Source organism: Stegastes partitus, unplaced genomic scaffold (assembly GCF_000690725.1).
Source record: "Stegastes partitus isolate 25-593 unplaced genomic scaffold, Stegastes_partitus-1.0.2 Scaffold1108, whole genome shotgun sequence".
Classification (NCBI taxonomy): Eukaryota; Metazoa; Chordata; class Actinopteri; family Pomacentridae; genus Stegastes; species Stegastes partitus.
This window is the reverse complement of record NW_007578839.1, coordinates 21,343-48,731: the sequence shown is the minus strand read 5'-3', so window position 1 is coordinate 48,731 and position 27,389 is coordinate 21,343. Positions and strand designations below refer to the sequence as shown.

The 27,389-nt window shown below is 42.6% G+C and overlaps 2 protein-coding genes across 5 annotated transcripts; both read right to left on the bottom strand.

The window, feature by feature from the left end:
* Window positions 1-5,828: 5,828 nt before the first annotated feature.
* LOC103367966 (ankyrin repeat and SOCS box protein 2-like) lies at window positions 5,829-13,635 on the bottom strand. Its single transcript, XM_008296172.1, has 10 exons — window positions 13,527-13,635; window positions 11,132-11,553; window positions 10,458-10,568; window positions 9,645-9,814; window positions 9,408-9,563; window positions 8,983-9,228; window positions 8,682-8,853; window positions 7,616-8,192; window positions 7,134-7,287; window positions 5,829-6,970 (listed from the first exon to the last, which is right to left on the bottom strand). Exons 2-10 carry the CDS (start codon window positions 11,527-11,529, stop codon window positions 6,831-6,833), a joined length of 2,124 nt encoding a protein of 707 aa, XP_008294394.1. The 5' UTR covers window positions 11,530-11,553; window positions 13,527-13,635; the 3' UTR covers window positions 5,829-6,830.
* A 2,864-nt stretch (window positions 13,636-16,499) lies between these two features.
* On the bottom strand, window positions 16,500-26,861 carry LOC103367965 (ankyrin repeat and SOCS box protein 2-like). Of its 4 annotated transcripts, none has more exons than XM_008296170.1 (10): window positions 26,741-26,861; window positions 26,155-26,246; window positions 24,361-24,684; window positions 23,174-23,343; window positions 21,886-22,041; window positions 19,073-19,318; window positions 18,827-18,998; window positions 18,109-18,679; window positions 17,879-18,032; window positions 16,500-16,848 (listed from the first exon to the last, which is right to left on the bottom strand). In XM_008296170.1, the coding sequence occupies exons 3-10, from the start codon at window positions 24,675-24,677 to the stop codon at window positions 16,712-16,714; spliced, it is 1,923 nt and encodes a 640-aa protein (XP_008294392.1). In that variant the 5' UTR covers window positions 24,678-24,684; window positions 26,155-26,246; window positions 26,741-26,861; the 3' UTR covers window positions 16,500-16,711. The 4 variants fall into 4 exon arrangements, with proteins under 4 accessions (XP_008294392.1, XP_008294393.1, XP_008294390.1 ...); XM_008296171.1 differs by having other exon boundaries at window positions 26,745-26,861; XM_008296168.1 differs by lacking the exon at window positions 26,741-26,861 and adding an exon at window positions 26,673-26,705.
* Between the last annotated feature and the right edge of the window lie 528 nt (window positions 26,862-27,389).

Here is a 27,389-nt window from a genome sequence, read left to right as displayed (position 1 = left end):
TGGCCATATTGAAATTACAACATTGGGTTTTGTGCTGCTTGAATACTGAATCCCATTCATCACATCACTCATTCATTCATACCACACTCATTACATCTGACTGTGTCCCCTCCACAGTCTTAGTCATACAGCTGTGATGCTGCACTGGATGTTTCTTCAGCCACAGTGGTCAGATGTGGTTTCTATCCATGCTTTTATCCTACATATACACCAGTTTATGACCCGATGCAGGAAAATTAAACACTAGCATGGACGACTTTGGGTGTGATCCTCGGGAGTGTAGTGAGCTAAGCTAGCCATTACGCTACATTACTGGTCCCATATGGTTAAAATCCAGTTGTTGTGTTTTGTATGTCATAAAAAGTTTAATGTGTAAAAATAAAAGTTGTCCTCCAGTCCCCCCGCAACTAAATGGCCTCATAGCTTTACGAGACAGTCAGGATTTTGTTAAATGGTAAGCAGAAAGAGAGGAACCAAAAGTCTTAATGCACTCCCAGCATTTGTGGAACTGAAGCTCCAGTGGATAACGTGAAGATCTGTAGGGTTAGCAGGTTGCATGGCTAACATTACCATTAGCGTTGATCATATGCCCCCATGTGTCTGTGAAATTTGTAACACTGAAGGAATTCAAAGGTGGTGGAAACTGTAAGACAGATGTGAAACTAATGAAGGAGGACTGGGCTGGTTACAGTGTTTTCACATCATCGATGAACTAAGCGGGTGAAACGCAGCCCATCTAGGCTACATTTCCCATCTGTGGCTCAGCACACTTGAAGTACTGGTTTTCTAACTGCAGCGTAGTCTGACAAACTTAGCATACGCATGAGTTTTAAACAAGAGCAGTGATGTGATTTCACTGATACTTTCCTGTCAAAAGATTGCTCACAGTCCATTTAGAACAGGGCTAAAGGAACCAACTTGCAGTATTTTGAGCTGAAAAAGACATATTCTTGGGACATGTGAGACAATTAAATGAATAGGATGTACTATTAGAGCGTACACAGGATTTATGGAGAACTTCCTACCGCGTTTGGGCACAGTCAGTTGAACATATGTACAAACTAGAGGGCCTTCAGTAAAGGGATGTAGTTGCCCCGGCCGGCCATGATACTGCATTTTCGAAAAAAGTGACCTCTGACCTCTAGCAGAGCTATTTTTGCACTGACTGACCTCAAAATCGAATCATTCTGAGGAGAGGCCATTCCTAACTCACCTGTAAAATGTCAACTTGTTAGACCTTAGCACTCGAGCCATAGATAAAATCTGACAGTGAGTACTTTGTTTAGAACTCTTTTAACGATGAATTAAAAAGGTGTGGATGATGAAGAGCCTCCTGAAAACAAGCCTTTGTTTGAAGCAATGTTTCTTTTGCTGGCACATGTGCGGTCAGCCTGCTTGAGCACATGACTGCTTTATATCACACGTACCTACGAAGGCACATGGATGCGGCAAGCATGAATAATGATCCATGCATATATAACAATATATACTATCACTATTATTATACTACTTTTCTAGTCTACAAGAGTCTGTTTAGAAGGCTCTGTTCCATATGTTGCAGGTTGTATCTATGGATTCTATGCATGCACAACAATGCCCTTGTAGTGTAGTCACCACGTGGACAGAAATTTAGGCTGCACAAGGACATGTACAGATGGACTCTGTGCAGACTCTCACAGACTTGGCATGACACAATTCATACCACACAGACCCTAGTGTACTTGTGGATGCAAAACGTGCTTCTAAAATGTTTTAGTTTAGCTCTCCTTTCCCTGTGGTGAATATCATTTTTGAACTTAATCTCAACACAGAGAATCCTTCAGACACTCCGTTAGATTTTGTTAATTCTCTCTCTTTAGACACAGCCCAGACAGCGTCCTCCTTCTTATCTGGCCTACACTCGAAGCAAGTCCCAGAACAGCAGCAGACAGTCAGCCTGCATTAGGTGTAATGTCGGGTCAGAGAGGCTAATGAAATGTCACCAGATCCCTGGTGCATCTGTGCGACATGGCCCAGCAGGAGCCTGGAGGTCACAGACAGTGTGGTAATATAATCTGTGATTCTAAGTGTGCCTGTCACAACCACAGGACAATGAAGTCAAACAATACAGTGTCCTTTCAGAGAAACACAACACGCAGCTGGACATAGCTGCACGTTGTCATTAGTTTGTGTTATCAGCTGGGGCTTGATGAATTGGTTTCTAAGTGGGAGATTGATGATTCATAGAAATAAGACTAATTCTATGCTGATGAGAGATATAAAGATAGCTTTGTTTAACTTCGATTGAGATAGGAGCTCGATTCACTAATGCTAAAGTTGTCACTCTTCTGTGTTTTTCATTTCATCAACACCCCAACCCCCTGGACTCCTGGTTCCTAATATTGCCAATAAGGAGCGATTTTGTGCAGTCTCGTGTTTTTCTGTTTGGTGTAGCACGCTGCCATCACAAGTGACGTTACAGTGAAGCCATGCACCAGCCCAGTTTTACAGTCCAGACACGCCTGTCTTTAGGCTCCACATGATAGAGATGTGATGTCTGACTATTCACATGTTTACAACCTCTACAAACCAGATGTTTTTCACACGTCTAGAAGGATTTCTCACCATGCTGAATGTATCTGCTATTTACGTCTTACTTTCTTATTTGGTTCCTGAGTTCAAAGAAGTACAATCAAGGCTTAAAGGCTACAGCAGATGTGCCCAGAGCCTACACATATTTCACAAATAAAGACATTTTTAGAAATGATGGATCATGAATCATGAATCACTTGCAGCTCCACACCAAGACATATCAAAACCCTCAGCATGCACTGATCCCCGTCACAACAGGCAGAGGAGTCCTTTAAAAGGTACTGGGGCTCCAAGATTAGATTTAATCATCACACTGAAATGCGTGCGTGCGTGTGTGCGTGTGTGTGTGTGTGTGTGTGCGTGTGTGTGTGTGTGTGTGTGTCAATGGAGGAATGAGAAACACATTATAAACCGCTTTGGAACCTCTGAAGTAATGAAAACAGTGTATAAGTGCAGACCATTCACCATAAACACTCTTTGTATGGGAAATGTGAATTTGTGCAATCTGTTCTCACTCAGCACCATAACTCTTCTAACAGATCAATGGCTTATTTTTCTTTTAAGCTACATTTTGTGGAAAAGGGATTTTCAACATGAAGAAAGGCAGGAGCTCTTGCTGTTCTTGCAGCCAACTATTCTGCTGATATAGTCTCATTGGTTTCATTCACAGCCACATGATGTGCTCGCCTTGATTACGAGGGAGGCTCCCCAACTGGCCCATTCCTCCTGACAGAACTGGTGGAACTGAGTCAGGTTTGTTGGCCACCTTACTTCAAGCTCCTTTTCAGCTCTGCCCACTAATGTTCTCCAGGGAGATCAGGGTTTTGTGATGGCCACTCCAAAACACTGACTTTGTTGCCCTTCAGCCTCTTTGTAACTAATCAGGCGGTATGCTTTGGGTTATTGTCCATTTGAAGACCCATTCGTGCCCAAGCTTTAACTTCCTGGCTGATGTCTTGACATGTTGCTCCAATATTTCCACATAATGTTCTTTCCTCATGAGGCCATCTATTGTGTGAAGTGCACCAGTCCCTCCTGCAGCAAAACACCCCCACAACATGATGCTGCCACCCCCGTGCTTCACAGTTGGGATGGTGTTCTCAGGCTTCAAGCTTCCCCCTTTTTCCTCCAAATGTAACGATGGTCATTAAGGCCAAACAGTTCAGTTTTAGTTTCATCAGACCACAGGACATGTCTCCAGATATTAAGGTCTTTGTCCCTGTGTGCATTTACAAACTGTAATCTGTCTTTTTTATGTTTCTTCTGGAGTAATGTCTTCTTCCTCTCTGAGTAGCCTTCCAGCCCATGTCGGTACAGGACTGGTGTCACTGTGGATAATGACTCTCTTCAGCAGCATCTTCACAAGGTCTTTAGCTTTTGTTCTGGGGTTGATACGCACATTTCACACCAAAACACTTAATCTCTGGGACACATCTCTAAAAAATTGTCTCTCTCATTATTCTGACATTTAGCAAATGTAAATAATTTTGGTAATTCTAACTGACCTAGAACAGGAAGAGTTTAGTCTGATTTAATGTCAGACAGCGAGAGGGGGGAAAAAGGCTCTATGTCTTTTTATACAGTGCATGTAAACTTCTGGTTTTAACAGTACATAACATTTTAAACACATAAACTAGCTTAAAACTAAAAAAAATAAAAAATAAAAAAACAACACTGACTGTAAATAAACATTATGATCATTATAATTATTGTTCATAGTATTATTAACATATATATTTCGATATATATTTATCATGTTGATATACTTTACATATTATTGTTGAACACCTTCAGGTTTTATGCCGCTTATGTTCTAACTGATGGTGCTGTTGTCATGGTAACCTGCAGATAATGACACCACAGTGACATCTGGTGGACAGAGTAGAGCAGTATGTGTGTGTGCGAGTGTGTAAATATTCTTCATTCATGACATTAATTCTGTCATGTGTTGCGTATGACTTAAAACAGGGATGTGCACAGTTAATAGGACAATAGTACGTATTTTACATTGACTTGCTTTAAAGCTTGTTGGTGTAAAATAAGGTATTTCAATCTTCCAAACATAAAGAAAAAACTTATTGAGTGGTCACTGAGAAAGATTATATGCCAGATTTTGTAATTCAATCAGTATGAGTGACAAGAGTCCAATCCAACAAGAAGTTTGACCTTTAATCGACTCTTAGCTCACTTACGAGTTAGGTTTATATCTCTGAATAGATTTGGATCATTGAGAGACGAACAATCTTTCCAAAGTTGCTCTCAAAGTCACCCAGAATAATTGATAATTTGGATGATGTGAAGCATTAATAGTAGACAAAATATAGTTGTTTCTTTAATGAAAACTTATTTTAGCAGATATTCAACTACATAGTGTTATTTTTGATATAACAAGCTCTCACTCCTCCATGGCCCAACCTGCTCTGTGCAAAATATACTCACGTTTAATTTCATTGTCAGGGATATCACTATTCAACCGTGTCTCATTAAGTGTATTTACACGAGGCTTACATTAAACAAACCAGGGTCCTAAGAGATCAGTTATAGGAAGTAAGCTCATAATATTCAGGTGAATATGATGCAGACCTTTAACAGTGTGATTATGTCATGGGTACAAAAAATACAGGAGATAAATATAGTGTGTTTACATAGTAATTGGAATTTAAATTTCCCTGATTGATGATGAACAATATATTGAAGGTCACAATCAACCATAAATCTATAGTTAAAAAAGCACAATGACATCAGACTTTAGGATAAATCAGGAACAAAAGAGAAACTTTACAACAGATTGCTGTACCTTTGAGGTCGTACAGTTTACATCAAACAAATGAACTTCGTACACGGCATAGACGACTTTAACCCGATTCAGGATTTTCATGTTGCCATACGCAGAAGGTCTTTCAGGGTCCACTGGGCCCCAAGAAAGAATTTGTGCAAAATATCTGTTGGTATTCATTATAGACTTTTATACTATGCTGAATAAATGTTCTGATAAGGTGACGTATTTTTGGTTCCAAATGCATGACAAATGTCCCTCTTTTTATATTTAAAAACATCTTTAATAAATAAAAAAAACAACACCTGTCACCTAAACCAAATGGCCTGGGGTCCAAAAGACCCCCAAAGTCCTGAATAGGGTTAAGAACATGCTGCAGTAGCAACAGGTTTTTCTAGTTTCCAAAAACTCAAAGGCATGCTTTACCACCAGAAAAAATTAATGATAGATGCAAGAAAATCAATACTTAGATGGAGAAGAATGAAAGATTTATAACCATTTATTACACATAGAAGTTATGGAGATGTCTTAGGGATGTCCTGAAGGGAGGCCTCAGCATCATCAGGGCAATGAAACTGTGAGATTCTACGTGATCCTCAGTCATCCAAGTCATTGAAATCCAAAGTGTTTCACGAGAAAGCAGCCAGGAGGCCTCCTTATTTCTCACTAGAACAGAGGGGAGCGTTGTATATGCAGTCCAATGCAGAGAGGAGTGCATAGACCTATATACAGGGGAGACAAAACATCAGTCCAGAGGCTCAACACAGGACAGACGACTCTGCAGTCCAGCTGTATCTAAAGGATAAGGGCACTTCTCTGAGAACAACAATGTCTGTATTCTGGACAGACAAGACAGATGGTCTGAGAGAGGAGTAAAGGAGGCCGTCTTTGGTAAACAGGAACAGCCATCTCTAAACAAAGGATGGGGTCTACAACACAACTTATCAGCTACTTATAATGCAGTCTTAAGATCCTTTTCCGTATAGTTTGACCACTATTAACACCTTCAGTCTGTAGTTAATGGGTCATTAACCATGTGATTTGGGGGCCTAGTTGCCTTACAGTGAAGCACTTGGGAGTGAGGGTTTATCCTTTGAAAATACTAAACATGGCAGGACAGTGCTAATGTGCAACCAAACACTGAAGAACTAGCAGCATGTGGGATCAGCTAATGAAAGCCAGAATGCATTATCCTTAACTTGTAAGATTAGAGTTCGGCTCTCAGCCTCCTTTTCCATCAAGTAAAAATGTATCTCCTCTTGGGTTTGAAATGACGTTTGAATATAACACAATACTTTCCTAAATCACAAAAAATAAATAACATTTACAGCATTATCCACTGCATGTTCTGCTGCTGTGCCAGTGATGTTTCACATTCAGGAGTCACACTGTGAAAGTTTCAATCGTATCCAGCTCCACTGGAGTGTGGATCAGAAGTAAGTACAGCTCAATCAGTCAGTCAGCTGATTTAACTGGATAAAAATCAGTCGTCATCGAGCGACGCCTCCTGGTGTTTCAGGAAGCGAATCAGACTCCCAGGCAGCGGCAGCTTCTTCAACTTTCGATGTCCAACTAGCTGCAGAATCTGCAGCCTGCAGAGGTGCATCAGCGGCCGTGGAGGAGCTGCAACAAACACAGACTGTTGAGACTGGAAACACACCTAGCAAGCCAGTAACATCACTGAAGCACACCAGACAAACCAGTAGCCATAACGTCTCTTACTTAAGTGTTTACTGCAGCAGCACTTGATCAGTTATCAACTGATAATCAGAAGATATTGATTCACCTGCTTTATCCTTGATGTTTTTCCAGTCAGCGTAACTGTCCAGGTGCTCTGTCAGTCTGGAGCAGAGACTCACATGACCAACGTAGTCCAATAGGACATCAATAATTGGCCCCGCCCACCGAGAGATACTGGGAACGGAGATCATCTCACAGAACTATCAACCAATCACAGAACTGTTATTCAACCACTGAACTGCCACTGAATCAATTGCAACTTGTTTTAGATACATTAAACATAGATTACTTGAATGCCACGTAATAAACACATTTAACAGAAGTCACCAGAATGCATTGTATCAAGCACATTAAACATAGGTCACATTAATGTTTAGTTTTAAGCATGTTAAATAAAGGTCACCTAAACGTCACATAATAAATACATTAAAGGAGGTCATCTGAATACCTCACTTGCTCTTAATCAGTCATTTGCAGCATATTTTACACACATAAACCATTCTATTTACCACAGTAAACAGGGGTCACCTGAATGCCTCCCTTCATCTGCATCCCCTGTAGGTCAGTGCTGCGAACCGCTTCTCTCTCCGATCGAGTGGTCTTGATTGGCGGATGAGCCCGGCTGCCATACACACACTTGAAGCAGGAGATAGCGTCGCCTCCATGGTCTAGCAAGTACTTGAACATGGACAGGTACTTCATGGAGAACATGTAGACAGCAGGGAAGGTGGTGGGGTGGGTGGGGATGCGAGCGTTGATATCGGCACCATGCTTCACTAGCAGGGTGACTGTCTGGATGCAGCCTAGCCTGGCTGCCACCATCAGCGGCTTAAACACGTCCAGGTTTGGGTCTGCACCAGCAGCCAGCAGCATGCGCACAGCATCAATGTTGTTGTTGATGACAGAGAAGTAAAGTGCAGTGCTGCGGCGGTCCTCATACAGCTTTGTGCGCTCCTCAGACAACTGGGCATTGACATCAAAGCCGGCGTCAATCAGGGACTCTAGAACATCATCTCGGTTACGCTCAGCTGCTATGTGCAGTGGACTGATGCCAGTGCGCCGGACTCTGGCCTTACTAGTGGCTGGGATCAACATGGAGACGATGCTGGAATCAAAAAACAGGAATTAGCACCTGATACCTGACGGAAAATTGGTTAAAAAAAAGTGTTTCTCTGATTAATGTTTGAATGAAGTGGTGTGTGTTTTAACATTGATGTTATTGCTTTATAATTACTTTATTCCTGTTATATATGTGCTCCCACTTCATAAACAAGGTCCAATTTAGATTTTACCTCAGTGACAGCTTTTCATTAGTATGCTGTGGGGTTTCAGCTGACAGGTGGTGAACAAGAACAACAACCCTCTGCTGGCGGTCTTTAAATTTAACAGGCTTAGTTTTTGTTGTAAAGAGCTGAAGTGAAGTGCAGCGCCGCACTGAACTACAGAGCTGATGTTTGTTTATATGCAGATGACACCTAGCTCTATGTAGCTGTTGATCCTTCTTTATAAACATCTTTGTCACATTTGAATCTTAGAAAATAACAAAATACATCAGTTTAAAATTTGTTAGACACATCATGATCAGTGTGCCTACGTGTCACTTCCTTTCTGGGCAGCAATGTGAAGTGGTAGGAGTCCTGTCTTTCCGGGTTTGTTGGCATCAGCATTCTGGGAGACGAGGAACTCCACGACTTCCTCATGCCCATTTTTAGCAGCTTCGTACAGGGCCGTGGCTCCATCAGCTGCCTGACTGTTAAGGTCTGCACCTACAGTGAGATGAGGACGAGGTCATGGGTGAGGAGTAGGTGGCAGCAGAGGAAGTAAGCAGCAGTTAGCAAAAGCAGTGGTAGCAGTTAGCTGTATCAGCACACAGGAAGACAAGCCCCTTCATGTACCATGTTTGAGAAGTAAGCGCAGTGTGGCGAGCTGCCCAGTCTGAGCTGCAGTGAACAGCGGCGCGATGCCGTACATGTTGGTGAGGTTGAGTTTGGCTCCAGCCTTCAGTAGCATCTCACAGATCTCCACATTGTTTCGACCCACAGCTTCCTGCAGAGCCGTCCATCCCATAATGCAGCGCGTGTTGACAGCCGCTCCATGGTTCAGCAGCATTGCAACCATTGCAGGATTGTTCCTCTCACAGGCTGTAGGGAGCAAAACCAGTTTATGAAAGAGACAGTCCAGCCAAACTACAGAGTACTCAGATGGTGCTCACTGTTGTACTCCACTGCCAACAGACTATCCAATAATCCTGTCACGACATAAATTTGGCCATACCAGTATCAGACACCTGACATATGGATGACAACTTGACTCCTGTTACCTTTATAGAGGGGAGTCTCTTTATCGTTGTTCATGATGTCGAGGTCAGCTCCATTGTCCAGCAGCACTTCAGCACATTGCAGCTGCAGTTTGCCGACAGCAACCAGTAGTGGCGTCTCGCCACGCGCTGTCCTCTTGTTGACCATCCCTGGTTGAGCTGCTCACACAGTTACAGAAAAAATGGCCTCTGTCTTCCAGCTGTTGTGGCATTTCTGTGTGCAAGTGTGTGTGAACCTACCTATTAGCAGCATTCGCAGACAGGCTTCCTGGCCGAACCACGCCGCCTGGTGAACCGCCAGCCAGCCTGGTTTACTGGGCAGCATCAGGTTTGTTCCTGGATCCATCACCAGCGCTCTCACTGTGTTTGCATCACCTGTACGGATCGCTTTGAACAGAGGCTCCTCCTCCCTGCAAGGACAAGACCCATCAGTCAGCATTACACATGCATACCTGTCTCACCTGTACAAAAGTCTAACTGCTCTTCCTGTATGTCTGTATATGTGTATACCTGTCTCACCTGTATGACTGTAAATATGTACACCTGCCTCATCTGTACATCTGCACAAATGGTAAGAATTAGAGTCATCTGTGCATGAGTACAAATCTACCTGTGTCACCTGTACAAATGCACACCTGCTACTCCTGTGGACTTGTTTCACCTGTATACCTGCAAAAGTGTGACTCTAATCTACCTGTGCATGCGTGCAACTGTACACTGCTTTCACCTGTACCTCTGCAAAATGTGCATTTATCTCATTAGCACAAATGTAAATTTGTCTCACCTGTACACCTGCACAAATGTAGACCTGCCTAATTTGTGCACATGCACAAATATACACCAGCCTCATCTGTGTTCCTGTCTCACCTGTCCAGACCCGCTGTGTTCATGAAAAATGAAACACTGCCCAGTTCTTTTATAGCTCATCACAGACTGTTCAATCAATCAGACCTTAAAGGTCCATTTACATGGATGTGACACCTGACACAGGTGAGTCAGAAGACTGAGGTGGTTCCACATACAGAGATGGTTGATGAACACAACTGAACTTACTCTTCAGGTTCTGGAGCCATGTAGACCACGTTGCCATCAGGTCTGCGGTACGCCACCATCCTCTTTCCAGAACCTGTCATGAAACGGCTGATCGTCCCGTCAAACGTCTTCCTGCAAGCACCAGGACCACAGCCAATCAGAGCACAAAGACAGACACTGTCCAGTGCCAAACAGGCAGGGAAGTCATTTGTCTGTAAATTTATTCTGAAATCTGCCCGAGGCCGATTGCTTTGAGCTATGATGTTGAATAGCAAGAACATTGGTTCCACATTTAATTTACCCCGTATGTGTATTTGTGTCCATAAGGCAGCAGTTTTCTTGCTGTCACTCTGTGTTGATGTAGTTTCCGCTGGAAGCACAGAGTGTTGCATTCCTTTGATCTGTGACTGAGTGCTGTGGAGATGTTATTTCTGTTGTTACTTTTATTCCAATTTAGGATTAAAACTTGAAACTCTGTTTATTCAGTTGTTTTACCATTTCCAACAACCAAAGTACTCTGCACTTCCTTTTATCCCTCACCCCATCCATTTGAGGCAGATGTCCGCCCTCCCTGAGCCTGGTTTTGTCATGAATGTATGTCTGTATGCATAAAATTGAAAGGACTGTATGTAGCTGAGATACAATTTGTTTCAGGACTCATCATGAACAGGAAAGTAAAAACTTGGGTTACGTACGGATCAGGAGGCTTCTCACTCGGAGGATTTGGAGAACTGTAGTGTGCAGTGGTTTCGGCCGGAGGAGGATTATGGCCACTGTGGCTGGGTTGGTTTGTGTTTCTGGCCGAAGGGTTCGGTCTGTTGTCTCGGTGATGAGGAGGCCTGTTGGTGTTGGTTGTATTGGTGGTGGTGTTGCTGGAGCTGCTGATGCTGCTGGTGTTGGTTGTGTTGTTGGTGGTTGTGTTGCTGGTGTTGGTTGTGTCATTGGTGGCTGTGTTGCAATGGGTGTCGGTCAGACTGCGCTCGATGGCGAGCTGAAGCAGCTCATCATCACTCAGATTACTGTAGAGAGAATAATCCTCAAAGGCCAGATTGGAACCCGTTGATCCAGAGTGAGAGATGCTGGCTGCTGCCATGATGATGCTGAGAGGGTCAGCAGTCTGAAACAAACAGGACGAAACACCAGAGCTGGTTTCTTATAAAAACTCACTGTGCCTGCATTAGATTTTTAATGTGATGATGGGCTGTTTTCATCTGCAAAGTTCCTCTGAAAATATCTGACAAAAAAACAACTGTTCAGTATTTTATTCGTCTTCCTACAAAATCTATTCTGTCCTTCCTGACCTGAACCTGAACACAGTACAAATACTAACTATCAAGCAGCTACAAGAACTTAAGAACTGGCTTCAGCATCCATATCCATAGTAAATATTCATAACACAGTAAGAAAGAAAGAAAAAAAATTAAGTTATGTTTTAAAATAAAAACTGTCAATAGGTAACTATCTGGGCCCTCTCCATAATGCTGAGAGAACTTTATATATATGAAGAGTTCATTTGTAAAAATGGATAACTCCAAATTTGTAGAGTTTTAGAAAACTTATTTTTTTGTTGTTTGCTTGAGATAATATCAATCAAACTGAAGTTGAGTGGATTTGACTCAGTAGAAATGACGTGACAAAAACAGAAATAACTTAAGTTTGGTTGAGGGCTGCTAGGTGGTGGGGACACCAGGATCTTTCTGTGTGGAGTCTCCATGTTCTCCCTGTGCAGCGTGGGTTCTCTCTGGGTTCTCCAGCTTCCTCCCACACAGTCAAAAACCATGTTGAGGTTAATTGGTGATTCTAAATTGTCCGTAGGTGTGAATGTGAGTGTGCTTGGTTGTCTGTCTCTAAGTGTAGCCCTGTGATAGACTGGTGACCTGTCCAGGTGAACCTGCCTTCACCCTGAGTCAGCTGGGATAGACTCCCTCCCGCCCGTGAACCTAGTGAGGATTAAGCGGTGTATAGATCATGGATGGATGGAAGTTTGATTGATATTGTCTCAGGTAGATGATGGAAAAGTGGGTTTTCTGAAGGTCTGCAAAGGTGGAGTTATCTGTTTTTGCAAATGAACTCTTCATATATATGTACAGTATGTAATGAGAGACATCTACCCTTAGGGGTGTAATCACTTTTGTTGCCAGCGGTTTACATTAATGGCTGTGTATTGAGTTATTTTCAGGGGACAGTAAATTGACATTGTTATTCAAGCTGTGCACTGATTACTTTACATTGTAGCAAAGTCTCATTTCTTCAGTGTTGTCCCATGAAAAGGTAAAATTAAATATTTGCATAAATGTGTTAGCTTCATATATGAATATACTACAGGCACACACACACACACACACACACACACACACACACACACACACACACATATGGCCAATTAAACAAGGACTGTCCTGCACAGCATCATTGACAGCCCCCTTATCCACCACCTCGTCACTGAACAGGACACGCCATGATTGATAAAGACGGGCACATGGGTTTAGGTTCTTATTTATAGACCTTTACTAATTCATTAAAAGCATGCAAACTAAACACACCTGATTTATCCTTCTGGACATCATGTTAAATGTATGAACCAATACATTTTTAAACAGTTTATTACTAGGAGAATAGAGGAGCGAATCACATGGATTTCGATTCTATTTATGCGGCTTTTATCAGTCTTTTGGGGTAATTAAGATGGTGACAACAAGCCTAAATATTTTATATCACACAACATACAACTGGGAAATCAAGTCCTATAATACGGTCAGTGGTAAAATCATGGGTCAGTGTTACAGGGACTCTGGTTACACAACAGCACGGGTTAAACCTGACGGGTTAACCTGTCTTGGACCGGATGACTGTCCCAGCATAAGTTGTCAGAGTAACTGAGTCAAATTTGCTTTATAGAAGTGAAATAACTGAAAGTAGGTCGGACAAACTAAAATAAGCCTGGTTTGTTTTGTAGAACAGGCACCTAGTGAGGGACCGCACACACACACACATATACACATAAACAGCAAACAGCCGCATGAACAACAGCAAACAGAGGGTTAAACTTTGCATAAAACAGTAACAGCTGCAGTAGATGAAGGTGCTCACCTCTCTCTTATATATCTGCTGTTTCTTACAAGTTAAAGCGTGGTGTGATCCGTGTGTTCTGCTGCTGTCTGTCTGTAATGGAGTCTGCACATGAGTGTGTGTGTTTGTGTGTGTGTGTGGGTGGGTGGTGGTGAGGGTGCTGAGGGTGGTCGGGGGGGGGGTTACTTAAAGTTTATTTTAAGAACCTGCAGTTGGGGCATGTTGACCGGCGGATCTCTTCTCTAACTCTAATGTTACAGGTGGAGTCACATGAAGCTTCAGCAGACCTAAACAGCTGAGTCACGGCGTCTCAAACATTATAAAATAATGATGAAGAGCTGCTTCATGAACTGGATTAATCTAATTCCAAACCTAGAACTAAGATTAATCCCAGCATAAAACCAACACAAACCTCTGTTTATGTTTACCTTTATGGTTATGTTTGATCAACTCTGTGTTGGTAAATAATTTGACAGTTAATCTGCAGTCTAACCTAATTAATCCAGCTAATCTCAGTTCCATTCCAAACTGATGCATCTGCCCAGGTATGTCCCTGATTAGTTTAGAGTGATTCCAGGGTTAGGTTCTGATCTGTTGGTTGATTCCTGATCTGTCTCGGATTGAAGCCTGCAATATGAAGCAAGTTCAGCAGGATATGTTTTCAAGCGGTCACACAAATCTGATTATCATTAGGTCAACCAAGGGTTTCTGAACCAGGTTATAAGCACAATCACATAAAAGAGCCAATTTTGGCAGCTGGTGACCAGACATGGGCAGGTGTAGTGTTGCATATTTCTCACGAGAACTACAAACTATAAACTGATGTGAGGAATTTTAAACTATAATACTGGCTAAAAGCAACACAGCTGCTGCAGGTAAAGTACGGAAAATTACAAAAACTGTGTGAATGTGTAAGTTAATAGTATTATTAATATCACTGCCTTTTAAGTAAACATAAGCTGACATGACCTTGGGCAAGACCCCTGAGGCAGGTAAGCACCTTGTATGGCAGCTCTGGTACCATTGGGGGTGTGAATGGGAAACAATGTAAAGCACTTCAAGTTAAAAAAAAAAAAAAAAAAAGCAATATATACGTGCAGACCATGTAAAAATGTATCCTGGCAGCTCCTTAGACCTCTAAACATTTCCATCTCACTGTCTGTGAACGAAGCAGCGTCTTTCAGCAGGATCTTCCAGGAATGCTGATTCTAGTTTCCCAGAGAACTGATTGGCCAGTAGCCAGCATTCATATAAATGAGAATAGTATTGTTAAAATATGGACACCCTCCACATATCTGTTCATTGTGTTGTTTGCTGCTAATGTTGTTTGTCCAAGTTGAAAGTAATTGCTGCGCTCCAGCTGGTATACGCATGCGTGGTTTATGCCGGGTGTAGTAACCGAGCTTCGCCACCAGATGGAGTTTAGTGTTTGTGAGCGCTGTCTGTCCGGGGAAAGCTACGCAACTTTTACGTTGTTGTCGCGATGTCTGTGTGTATTTACAGGTAAGCACGAAGCAGTAGAATAAGTCACAATGCACATGTTAATGAGTTAAACACTGACGGTCACGGTGAATTAGGGAAAGCTGGCCGTTTCTCCCCATAGTCTGTAAAAGTTAGTGCCATGCTAGCCGCTAAGCTAACATGGGGCCGGGTGACGTTGCTTAGCCTTACTGCGTGTATGGCTGTAAACAGTGTAAACAGGAGCCACAGTAATTCATGCAATTGTTTTTTTTTTCTTTTCTTTTTTTGATGACACATGCATGTTGTTTAGCTGTATTTTGGAACATTTAGAGAGAAAGAGTTTGGGAAAAGATGTCTAACACTGACATTGTTGTGTTGATGAGAGTAGGAGCCTGATGCAGACAGTGTCACTATGTCTGTGTATATGACAGAATCCACTGAAGTAAAATCATTTCCAAAGCACACTGAGTGACTCATTCAAGTGCACTACGAATGCTTATCTGATCACTTTGAACATAACCTGCTCCATAGCAGGGTAGGTCCCTTCTTCTGAGAAAAACTCAGGTTTAAACCTGAAGTTATCTGGCTAACCCCAAATCCTGATTTGTAGTTCACGTTTGGGCAGATGCAACCCCACATTTGTTAAGGTTTAGTCCAAGAAAATGAATCTCCATCGGTGTCAGTTTAATTCCAAATCTGTAAAGATTGAATCCTAAAACTTTAAACCTGTTGGAATTATTCCCAGTTTAGTCCAGGTAGCACTTAACAGTTTCTAACTCACATCTCTCAGAATTCAATCAGTTTTTTCAAACCTGTGCATCATTTCTACTGCTTCAGTGTTTCAGTGTTCACTTCTACAGTTACCACTGTGAGACTCAGTTTGAGTCGTGGACCACCAGTGAGGACATTTTAGAAGAGTAAAGTCAAACATCTGTTTTTTTTAAACCCTTCAAAGGGTTGTCTGAGGGTTAGGACTTGGTTTCAGGGTTAAGATTGGTATTAAGTTTGGGTTAGGGTAGTCTGACTCGCTGTATGTAGACTGTGGGTGAAGGCCTGCCATGAACCTGCCACCATCACGTGGCTTTCTCCTCCTCTTACACTAGCTGCATGCTTCTGTTGTTAAATCTCTTTCACTATAGTAAACAACAACAACCTCAGCCCTAGCAACCTACCACAGTAAAAAATTCAAGCTTCACAGATGATTTGAATTGTGCAGTCAGACAGCCCGGCGAGGTGTTTTTTCTCTGTGAACTATCCATTTTAATCAGTGCTCGTCTCCCTGTGTGCAGAGCATTTTTTCCCCTATAGCAGAATGACAGTGTGGTGCAGACAGACCATTATATACTGCAGAATGGTCTGGCTAAGCAATACTGAAGGGTGTGTGTGTGTGTGTGTGTGTGTGTGTGTGTGTGTGCGCGCGTGCGCACTCTATTTTTAGATTCAGCTGCTGTCTGAAAGTGACTGCCAAGTCGAAGCTGACCGACATAAAGCTTCACTGTTCAGACATTTAAAAACCCTGCAGTGAGATCAATGTAACAAAATACATGTTATTGCTATTTAATAGACGTTTTTTTGTCATAGAAAACTTTTTACACTGTGACCACAACACCCTGACAGAATCACCCCAGTTTAGTTTAGTCTGGACATGAAGAGAGTCAGATCTCTGCATCCGAAACATTTGCAAATATCAGTGCAGTTTATCATCAGTTGGGTTGACTCAGGAGTAACAGGTGATCTCAGGTGAGTTAACACTGCACGTCGTAGTTCAGGAAGCGGATGAGTCTGGCAGGAAGTGGCAGAGTGTGGAGCAGTTTGAGCCGCTGGCCTCCGACCAGGCGTCGGATCTTCAGTCTGCAGAGCTGCATCAGTGGATGAGGAGGAACTGAGAGCAGAACACAGACAGAAGGTCCACATATCAATCAGACAGGAACTGAACAAGAAACATTCCTGGAAACAGTCTGAGTATCTTGTCAGACTTTCTAAAACTTGTTTAGGAATATTTGTTCGAACCAAGAATTCAGATTGCTTCTTCTGTAGATTGTTTGAATAATTCAAAAACTTCTGTAAGTATAATGAAGCCTTTCATTTGATCTTTGGAACATTTTATAGAAAACATTTCCAGGATGTTCAATGGGAGCTCCTCATTAAGCTTATGTGCTTTCTGGAAACAGTGGAGAATTTGGAAACACTTTTAAATAACTCAGAGACTATTTTTTAGGAATTGAGAAACTATAACTCCTTAAGGAACTGTGAAATAAAAAAACATACACCCTGGAAACTTTTAGGAGACACTGGAACTGTAGTCTGACTCACCTGATGTAGGTGGCCACATATTTCACACAGCTTTCTCCCCTCCATCCATTATCTATGCGTTACTGTTTTCAGAGTCCCCCGTCACTCCTGGAAACAACAACCTCTGAGCAGCAACTAACCACGCTGAAAATGTAAAGTTTTGCCGAGGATTTGGATCGTGCAGCAGGTCAGCCCTGCTACTTTTTTCAGTGAATTAACCATTTTAATGACAATACTGCCTGCATGTAAATGTTCCCCCTAAATAATTGCTCTTGTCACTTTTTTGAGGGGACACCACTGCTGCATCCTGGGCTTAATACTGCCCACTACAACTGTGATTGGTTTAAAGAAATATGAACAAGGTAGAGTGCTTTATCTCCTGATAGCAGAACAATAGTGAGGTGCAGCCTCAAAATGGTGCACAATAATCTGGCTATGTGAGACGACTGGAACCTGGACTAGGAACTCAGAGATGTTTGTCGAAACTCATAACTTAAAAGCCTTCCACCTGTCTTGAAGAGGGAAACAGTAGCTGGTAGAAGTGACCTATAGACCCTGCCCACCTATACTATTGCTGTGTCAACTTTCTGTCACCTGTCGGTGCTGTTTTTGTTCCTTACGAGCTTTCAGTTTGATCGGTGCCCAGTCGCTGCAACTCTCCAGAACCTCGAGCAGCCGGGAGCAGAGGCGGACGTGACTGACGTAGTCCAGCAGCAACGAGATGATCGGACCGTATATCCGGCGGAAAGATGAAACAGAGACGGCCTCGCAGAACTGAAACAAGATGGAAGACGTCTTTCATTTAACACATACACGTACCTGGAAGTGTACTTTACCTCTCTACACTCACCAGAATGCAGTGCTGTGGTGCCGAATTTTCCCTTAAATGCGCTCTGTCGTCATGGCGCTGTGATGGTGGGATGGGTGGATGTGTTTTTTGGCCATAGGGACAGTCGAAGCAGGGCTGGGCGTTACAGCCATAGTCCAGCAGCATTTTGAGCATGGGCAGAGACTCCATGTTCAGCAGGATGGCTGACGGGAACGAGGATGGCTGTGTGGAGATCTCAGCATTGGCGTTGGCACCGTACCTTAGCAGCAGCTCTGCCATGTCTATCCAGCCCAGGCGGACGGCGATAAGCAGTGGGTTGAAGATGTCAATATTGGGGTTAGCTCCGGCCTCCAGCAGCATCTCGGTGGCCTCCAGGTTCCCGTTGTAGACAGAGAAGTAGAGTGCCGTGGTCCGCCGGTCCTCGTACAGCCTGGACCATTCCTCTGACAGCTCAGTGTTGACGTCAAAGCCATGCTCGATCAGCAGCTCCATGATTTCGTCCCTGTTCTTCTCTGCAGCGATGTGCAGAGGACTGATGCCACTGCGCATTACTCTGACCCTGCTGGTGGCCGGGATCAGCATCGACACGATTCTGGAAATATTAAAGGAAGCTGTCAAGTTGCGGTTCTGTAAGTAGCACTTTGTGTGTTAGTAAAAGGAGCCAGACAGCAGACAGATGAGTAGATGGTGATGGTCAAATTGTAAGACTCATGCAGTAAAAGCTGTGAGGGATTCAGACCGTATGTGATTGTTCTGAACAGCCACATGAAGAGGCAGCAGACCGGACTTCGTAGCTCGGTTGGTATCGGCTTTCAGAGCGATCAGCGCCTCTACAGCTGAGACATGGCCATTCTTACAGGCTTCATACAGCGGCGAGGCTCCGTCTCCAGCCTGCCCGTTAATGTCGGCACCTGAACAGAATAGACACATTCAGAGCTCCAAACAGACGGTAAAGACAGTTCATGTCCAGGTTTATAGCACCGACCTCTCCTCGCAAGCAGGCGGACGACATCTGGGTGTCCATGCTGTGCAGCAGTGAAGAACGGTTGAATGTCATAGATGTTTTTCCATTTTAGATCAGCTCCGGCATCCAGTAGCATCTTGCAGATCTTCACCTCACCATGTCTGCAAGCTTCATGAAGAGCACTTCCTCCCTGGGTGCTGGTGCGATTCACCTGAGCTCCAGACCTCAGCAGCAGTTCCACGATGGCTTCATTCGGATACTCACAGGCTAAGACACAACAAATGACCTTTTTTAGACCAGCAAGCTTTCCTGAGCAACAGCTGATATGAACTCTTTGGCTGAGCCGCCTCGTAGAGGAAAAAACTGTCGAACTGAATAGTCGTATCATCAGACTTCTGTTACTTTTTATAGGCGTCCAGACACAGAGATGAGGTGACCTGACACAAAACAATGCATCTGTAATGTGACACTGTAGCATCTAAACTAGGTAGAGTTGGCATTGTGTGAGAGCTCTGGGGGATGAAAGGTACAACCAATGCATTTCCCTGTGAATAAAAATATCTACATATGCATTCAAACAATCTGTTTGTCTTGTTTGCATCGTGTGGCATAATATTGCCTTATATCAACATATCAAATGCACCATTCTGAGCTAGCTGGCTGGCTAACACATAGGCAGCTCTGACAGAAGCAAACAAGAAAGCTAGATTCTTGAGCCGTATTCGCACAGCACTAGTGTGACCTGGGGATCTCCGTTATTGTGTCGGAATTCATCTGTAATCTTAACCCCATGCAATTCTGCCATGTCTGTAATTTGTAAAATAAATATTTAACCTTAAATGACCAGCCGTATTTCACCAAACAGTGGTCCGGTGATGACAGTTGTCCCATGCCAGTCACCTTTTTTGTCATTTAGTGTCATTTTTTTGTTTTTTAACCACCTTTCTCCTTATGGAGGTTGCACTGGCAATTCTAAAGACGCATGCGCAGAAACAGCAAATCCACCAGAAGAGCAGAATTTTGCAGAATAATGGGTGACATGTATGGCAGCATGTGGGAAGGAACATTTTTGGTGTGTTTCAGCAGGCTCTGTACGAAACACATGTGGAAGGATGAGTTTTAAATCACACAATGTCCTGTAGTAATCCTGTGTGAATTGGACTTTAAAAGCATTATGATAGAAATGTCAAGCAACCATTTCCTACATAATTAATTTAATGTGGAGAAGGCCTGTTTTGTTTATTGTGTTGGAAGTAGGCTAATGGTTGATAAAGTTCTGTATACATCAATGAGAAAAACACAGTATCTTATATCTGTGCATAGTTAGATGAATGAATTTCATCCTTAACATTATGTTAAAGAGACTGCTTTCCTGGAGCCTTGTGATTATATGAAATATATCTAATAGCTATAGTGAAATATAGGCTAGTAGCGCCAAAAAATATGTTAACGAAATGCAGTTTGACATTTTGTTGTTCTTCAGTTGGTGTTAAAAGTCAGCAGTCAAGATGAGCAGTTTGAAATAGGCTGACTAGATCTGTTCCTCTAAAACTATGCAAAAGAATTGACAACATTAATAAACAGAAAGAAACACAGGGCAGCGGCTTTCATTACTGAGCTGTCAGATATTCAGACTGTAGGGACACAAACACCTGAACAGATGTTATTTGAAGAATTCTAACATCCAACTTACTTTAAGTTAGATGTTACATACTTAAGCATTACACCAGTCCAATGTTAATATAGAACTATCCATCCATCCATTATCTATACATCGCTTAATCCTCACCAGGGTCGTGGGGGGCTGGAGCTCAGCTGACTCAGGGTGAAGACAGGGGACACCCTGGACAGGTCACCAGTCTATCACAGGGCTACACTTAGAGACAGACAACCAAGCACACTCACATTCACACCTACAGACAATTTAGAATCACCAATTAACCTCAGCATGTTTTTGGACTGTGTGGGAGGAAGCCGGAGAACCCGGAGAGAACCCACGCTGCACGGGGAGAACATGGAGACTCCACGCAGAAAGATCCCGGGTGTCCTCACCGGAACGCGAACCAGCGACCTTCGTGTTGCGAGGCAACGATGCTAACCGCTGCCCCTCTCTTGACCATCAACAACAAATTCAATCAAAATCTCCCCAATTGAGCTAAATGAAAAGTTTATTTCAAACGTTATCCTGTTGCGTTAACATTTGAATTTATCAACTGTTAGACCAGGTGAGAGCTACACGTTTCCCATCATGCCCTGAGGCTGTGCGGTCACTGGAGAGCAACTTACACTCTGGATGTTATCGTTGCCTACGTCATCGTGACATCAGTCAGAAATCCATCAGCCATGCAATCGCTAGTGATTCATCATAAACAAGCTCACTGAGCTACGCCGATGTCAGTAGTAGGTCTATGCAAACTCAGTTGGCTTTGAATTATTAAACTTGCAAAATAAATTTTAGGTATTTGCTGTTTTAAATATTAGTTCTACCATGTCCAAGCACTTTTGAATGGAAATAGTTTGGACAATAGTTTCTGATTCTGATAATTCAACTTGAGATGAGGCGCCATCAAGAGGCTTCAGACCAGAGACTGAGCCAGAGCATCAGGGTCCAGACGAGGACAGTAATGGGCAAGTGGGAGAAGTTACTGTTAGAACAGAAATATAGACGCTAGATAGAAGGGAGTGTCTTTTATTTCAGGTTTGAGCAACAGCTCCTAAAAGTGTCTGCACACAGTCATGCCAATAGGAGATTATCTGTGATGTTTACATACTGCAATGACATCAGTGCATTTTTACAGCACGGCCTGTGATGTCACTGCGACGTCATAGCTCACCCGTGAACAGCGACGTTTCTCTGGACGTGTTGGCGATGTTTGGGTCGGCTCCGTGGCTCAGAAGAAACTCAACACAGGAAACGTGTCCTCGTTCTGCAGCCAGCATCAGAGCCGTCTGACTGCATGAGCTACGTTTGTTCACGAACTCGGGTTGAGCTGAGGACACACAGAGGTCAAAGGTTAGTGGTTTACAAAGAGCATCCCACATTTGTGTAATAACATCTACTCATCCGAAGTCTGGAAATACTTTTATTTCCACTGTTTATAGCTGCTGGACACTAGACTTCTTCTGTTTCAGCAGGAAAACATGCAGTAGAAAGACAAAGTGAGAGTCACAGAGACCCTGAAGACAAAGACAACACTGCAGTCTAACGTGGACGCTCAGGTTTGTCACTCATTTGACCTATTTTCAGCATTTGTTAGATGTCAGTCAGTGCTTTGGGTAATTGAAGGTTGTTACAAATAGCAACAGCTACAAAATTAAAACCTAATTTAGAATACAGCTTTAATTTAAGCCCCTCGTGATGTGAGGTGTCCTAACATGAGCAGAATTGTGGAGAAATGACAGGTATAATGGGAACGCTCAAACAGGCTGAAGTTTCAGTTTAACCCTCTAAGCTCCAACCAATTTCAACTTGGGAATTTCGAAAAAGACTCATCGCAGTTCAGTCGTTAATAAGTTTGTGCTAAAGGGTAAAGAATTTTTAGAGCAGAGGGGAAAAATACAAGAGAAATCCACAGGAAAATAAAACATATTTCAGTTTTTTTTTTTTTTTTTTTTAATGAATCCAGCACAAGAGAGACTGAGGCTAGATTAAGTGAATGCAGTATGGCTCAGACGTGTTGTACAGAGCGGCAAGTTGTTGGAAGATACATCCAGCGTAGTGAAATATCTGGAAATGAAAAATGCTAATGTTTTGTCAGTATTTGTGACACCTGGTGGGAAAATGCTGTGCATGTTGATTCCAGGGTTTTTGGTTTTTTTGTAAAATAAATAAAGAAATTCTACTTTTGTCTTTTTTTAGTATTTATAGTATTCTAACTTTGCTATTGTACAGAAGACATTTTCCAGCCCTCTCTCTACTTCTTGGCTATCATTGTGCTGTTTCCATGGAGGTGCAGGAGTTTACATTAGTTATAAATGAACCCACAGTGAGTAAAGAAAGTGGCCGGGGCAAAAAGTGTGTTGAAACTGTTTGGTGTTTATCCATGAGAAATTTTAGGTGTCGTATTTTTGACGCGACAACAATAACAAACCAAACCATAAGGAATCCACAGCATTGCTGACCTCTGATGAGGATCCTGACGCACTGCAGCTGTCCGTAATATGCAGCTTCATGAAGAGCGATCCAGCCTTCATCACTTAGCTCCGTCAGGCTGCTGGACTTCTGTCTGACCAAAGTCATCAGAGCTTCCACGTCCCCATTTATAATCACTGTCTGTATGGGACTCATCTCTCTGCAGCAAAACAGACAAACACTTGCTGTGAGGACCAGAAACTCAGACATACAACGTGAAACAGCTACTTAACAGACTGAAATTCCAACATGTAGACTACAAAGAATTCACACAGTGCAACATTAAACCTGGGCCTTGATTTAAAATGAAAAGGCTACAAAACATGAAGTGTGATCAAATGCCACGCCGCCATGCATTCCTGGAAGGGTTCTTCTGGGATCCTCCATCTTGATGTCGTCCACGTCTTCTAAACGGGTCCCCTTGATGACCCCCTTGAGCTTGGGGAAGAGGAAGAAAATCCCACAGAGCCAGGTGGGGTGAGTAGGGAGGTTGCTCCAGCACAGAGATGTTCTTCTCAGCCAGGACCTGTGGGATGCTCAGGGCGTTGTGAGCAGGTTGTCATGGTGAAGCAGCCTCCACTGGTCCTGCCACAACTCTGCCTCTTCAGAATGAAGCAAACGCTGCAGGATCTCTTTGTAGACGTGCTGGTTGATCATCTGAAGGGGAAAACTAGTAATTTGTAGTTTGGGTTTGAAACAGATACTGTTTGTGGCACCAGTCCTGGAACTTTTCTGACACACTTCATATTTCTAGGAGTCTGAGGCCAGAGAGGTGTTTTGAGCCTAAAATCAGAGTTTTTAATGTCATGATGAGGATGGCTCTCTTTTAACCTGCTAGATCACCATGGTAACTGATGCTGCACAGCTAACCTGCTACAGAGGAGATTCTGTTTAAAGTTCAGAATATAAATCAGCTGAAAAAAGCTTCCTTCTTTCACCAGTTATTTTCTTGATGATTCTCTGTCAGCATACAGATTCTCAACTGAGGCAATTTGTTGAGCTGCTGAGCTGTAAATTAGTATTTCCACTGAACCAAAACAAGCCCAAGCAAGAATACAGACTTTCATTCTGAAGGGATATTTGAATATGGACTTGATAATTGAGTAGTTTGTGTAGAGGTGTATTGGTTGTTTTTAGACATTTTCTGTGTCTTTACGTCATATCTTGACCATCTCACCTCTTGAAGGTCTGATAGAGAAAATTCGACAGTGCTGTGGGTGGGTTTGCAGAGTTTTGGACCGCTGGGGGTGGTTGAGATGGAGGGACCTGGTGCTGTTGTCCGGATGGCTGAGGATGTCTTTGTCTGGGGTCTGGGTTTGTTTGTGTTACATCTGCCGGAGTAGGAGGCGCTAATGATGAAGATGAGTTCTGATCAGGGACTGGTTGAGAGTGCTTGTCGATGAGGCTTCTCTCGACAGCAATCTGTAGCAGCTCCTCATCAGACAGCTGACTGTACACACTGTAGTCATCCAGATTCGGCTCAGAGACATCCATGTTGGATCTAAAAGGGACAAAATATCATGTGAGTGGAACAGTTTACCTAATAGTATCACAGCAGCTCCTGTAATTTTTTGAAAAAATTGGTTTGGTGAGAAGCATCACCAGTTTCTTTTTAAAGTTATCATCTGTTGAAAATCTACTTTTATTGTGTCTTGAATGTTTTATAAACAAGGAGGTCTAAAATGAAAGCTGAGAGAATATAATAATGCTTATTACTGCTATTCCTATAGCCCAGGAATAGCAGTAATAGAAAGTGAGTCATTCAGAATCAGCAGCTGCCTCACAGTCCACCAGGTTTATTTACTTTCCAGAGCTGCTTCTGCTAACTTTAAAATGTCTTAGCAACGAGTAAGACACACCGAATGTTCTGCTGTTGGCTGAAAGGGTGAACACAACAGTCGTCATGCATTCCCAGCATCAAAGCAACTAAAGACTCAGTGGATTACTTGTATTTTGATGGCAAATTCACCACACCATTAGGAAAATCCTGATAGAAAGGCCTGATCTTTCACGCTCAGTCACGTCTGTGCCAGCCGCTGTGTAGTCAAATATTTTGTGCCACACTGTCAATAACAAATGCAGAGAGAGTCTTCTTCCTGAATGAGGATGTGGACAGCAGCAGCTGCATTTAACGCTACAGACACTGAAAAAGCCCATTTAAAACAGGAGTAAAGCCAAAGGTTATACAGTCATGGTGAAATGAACTGTCTTTGTTGTATTTTGAGCTAAAATAAAAAAAAAACACTCTCTGGGCACATGTGAGACTTTTATTAACTTGCTGAAAAGAAGCACAATATGGGACCTTTGAGTCTACAGTTACTGGGAGAAACACCTGCAGCGTGTAAACAGCAGGTCATTTGAGGTTGACCTCTTTATGTTTTGGCTGAAGCTGCAGGTAGATGAGGTCATTGGAATTGACTGGATGCTGTGGAGGTCAGTGGTGTTTCTTTCCACTGTGCTGCAGCCAAAACAGTTAAACACAGCAAGCGCTGCTGATCTTCTCGGCAAAGGCTCAAGAAAACTGAGAAATATCACAGAAACACGTGTCTTCTGGTATCCGTCTGGAGGAGTTTTATAATGCACCTTAAACACAAACTGAACTGACAAACATCAATAACATTTTACACAATCATGGAATCGTTCCAGTAAAACGCTCCATAAAATTATAAATAGATTGCTGTTGCCTCATCCCTTTTCGATTCTGTTACACCCGTGAGTTGCTGGTCCCTGAACAATAGTTTATCACAACCTGTAGCACAGCCTTTATTTTATTTTGATTTACACAAAAAAAACACAAACATATAGCTCACTTTGGTACAATATAGAATAACAAGATAACATAAGATAATATACTATTCAAGTGACTATACTATGAGCAGCTTTCAGCTAAGAACATTACAGGAGAGACTGAGGTGAAACCTGAATCCGGATGTAAAGTCAAAGACGTGACGAAACATAGGTTCAGTCCTACCTTTGAAATGATCCAATCAGGATGCAGTTGTCCCTCAGTTTTCTGCAGAAATAGTCTGGTTCTGCTGTGGAGATGCAGCAGCAGCAGTAGACCTGCGGTTTAGATAAAAGCTGAAAGAGTCTGAAATTTCAAGTGCCGGACAGTCGGCCAGCGCTCATACTGAAACTCTGCTGGCTTAAGGTCAAACACCCATAACAACAAATGTACTGCCTAATTTAGAGACTCTACTGTCTGTCTGCTGATAAAACACATTCACATACAGCTTCTCTCACATGGGTTTGAGTTACAGAGGCAACATATAGAGTAAAAAAAATACTCATTATCCAAATGTCATGAAGAAGAAAAGAAAAGGCACAAGACTGCAAAGAACATGAATGTGACTTGGCTGTTATGTGATGAATTCAGGTCATCCACAGATAGACTGCCGGGATCAAATTAACAACTACAGACAAGTTTGCACTGACAGAAAGCCAATCTGCTACGATTAACAAATCCCCGTAACTCCGTCAGACTCACACTGAACACAAATATCCTCTTTTTATTCCACACATTCTTCTTCCTGTTTGTAACCTGCTTCCTACATTACCCACAACGCAGCTGGATCTTTGAGGTCTGTTATCCCAGTCGCAGCTGATGCAGGCTGCAGCAGAGATGGGCAGTTCACGTCTCTCTAACTCCACACAGGTTTTTACTTGTCAGACTTTAGCTCCAAACAACCACATTTACCCGACAACACTCAGCTCCCTCTGCAGTCTGCAGTCATACTGCAACATCTGAAAACAAACCAAGCTGAAAAACCAGGGCAGTGACCCATTAACCCCGTAAACCTCAACACATGCCGATGGAGTTAAAATGGGATGTTATGTTAAAAAAAATACCAAAGAAAGGCCAAATTACACCATTTATTGGAGCCACATAGTGTTAAAAAGAATTGTTAAATTTTTAGCTTTGAAAATTACATTTTATCAAAATAACTTTATTCTACCTTCAAAACGTTTCCCCAAATTAACCTTTTATAAGAAAGACAGTGAAAAATAAAACATACTTGATCAATAAAATTCAGCATGTTTAGAAAAAAAAAACAGTGTACAGAGGAGCAAGTTGTCAGCAATTTATTTGAGGATACATTTAACATGGTGAAATGTCTTTCTAGTGTTGATGTACAGAGTAGTGGGAATAACGTATAGTTTGTAGGGGCTGCAAAAATGTAAATAGGGAAATATGCATAGTGTGGA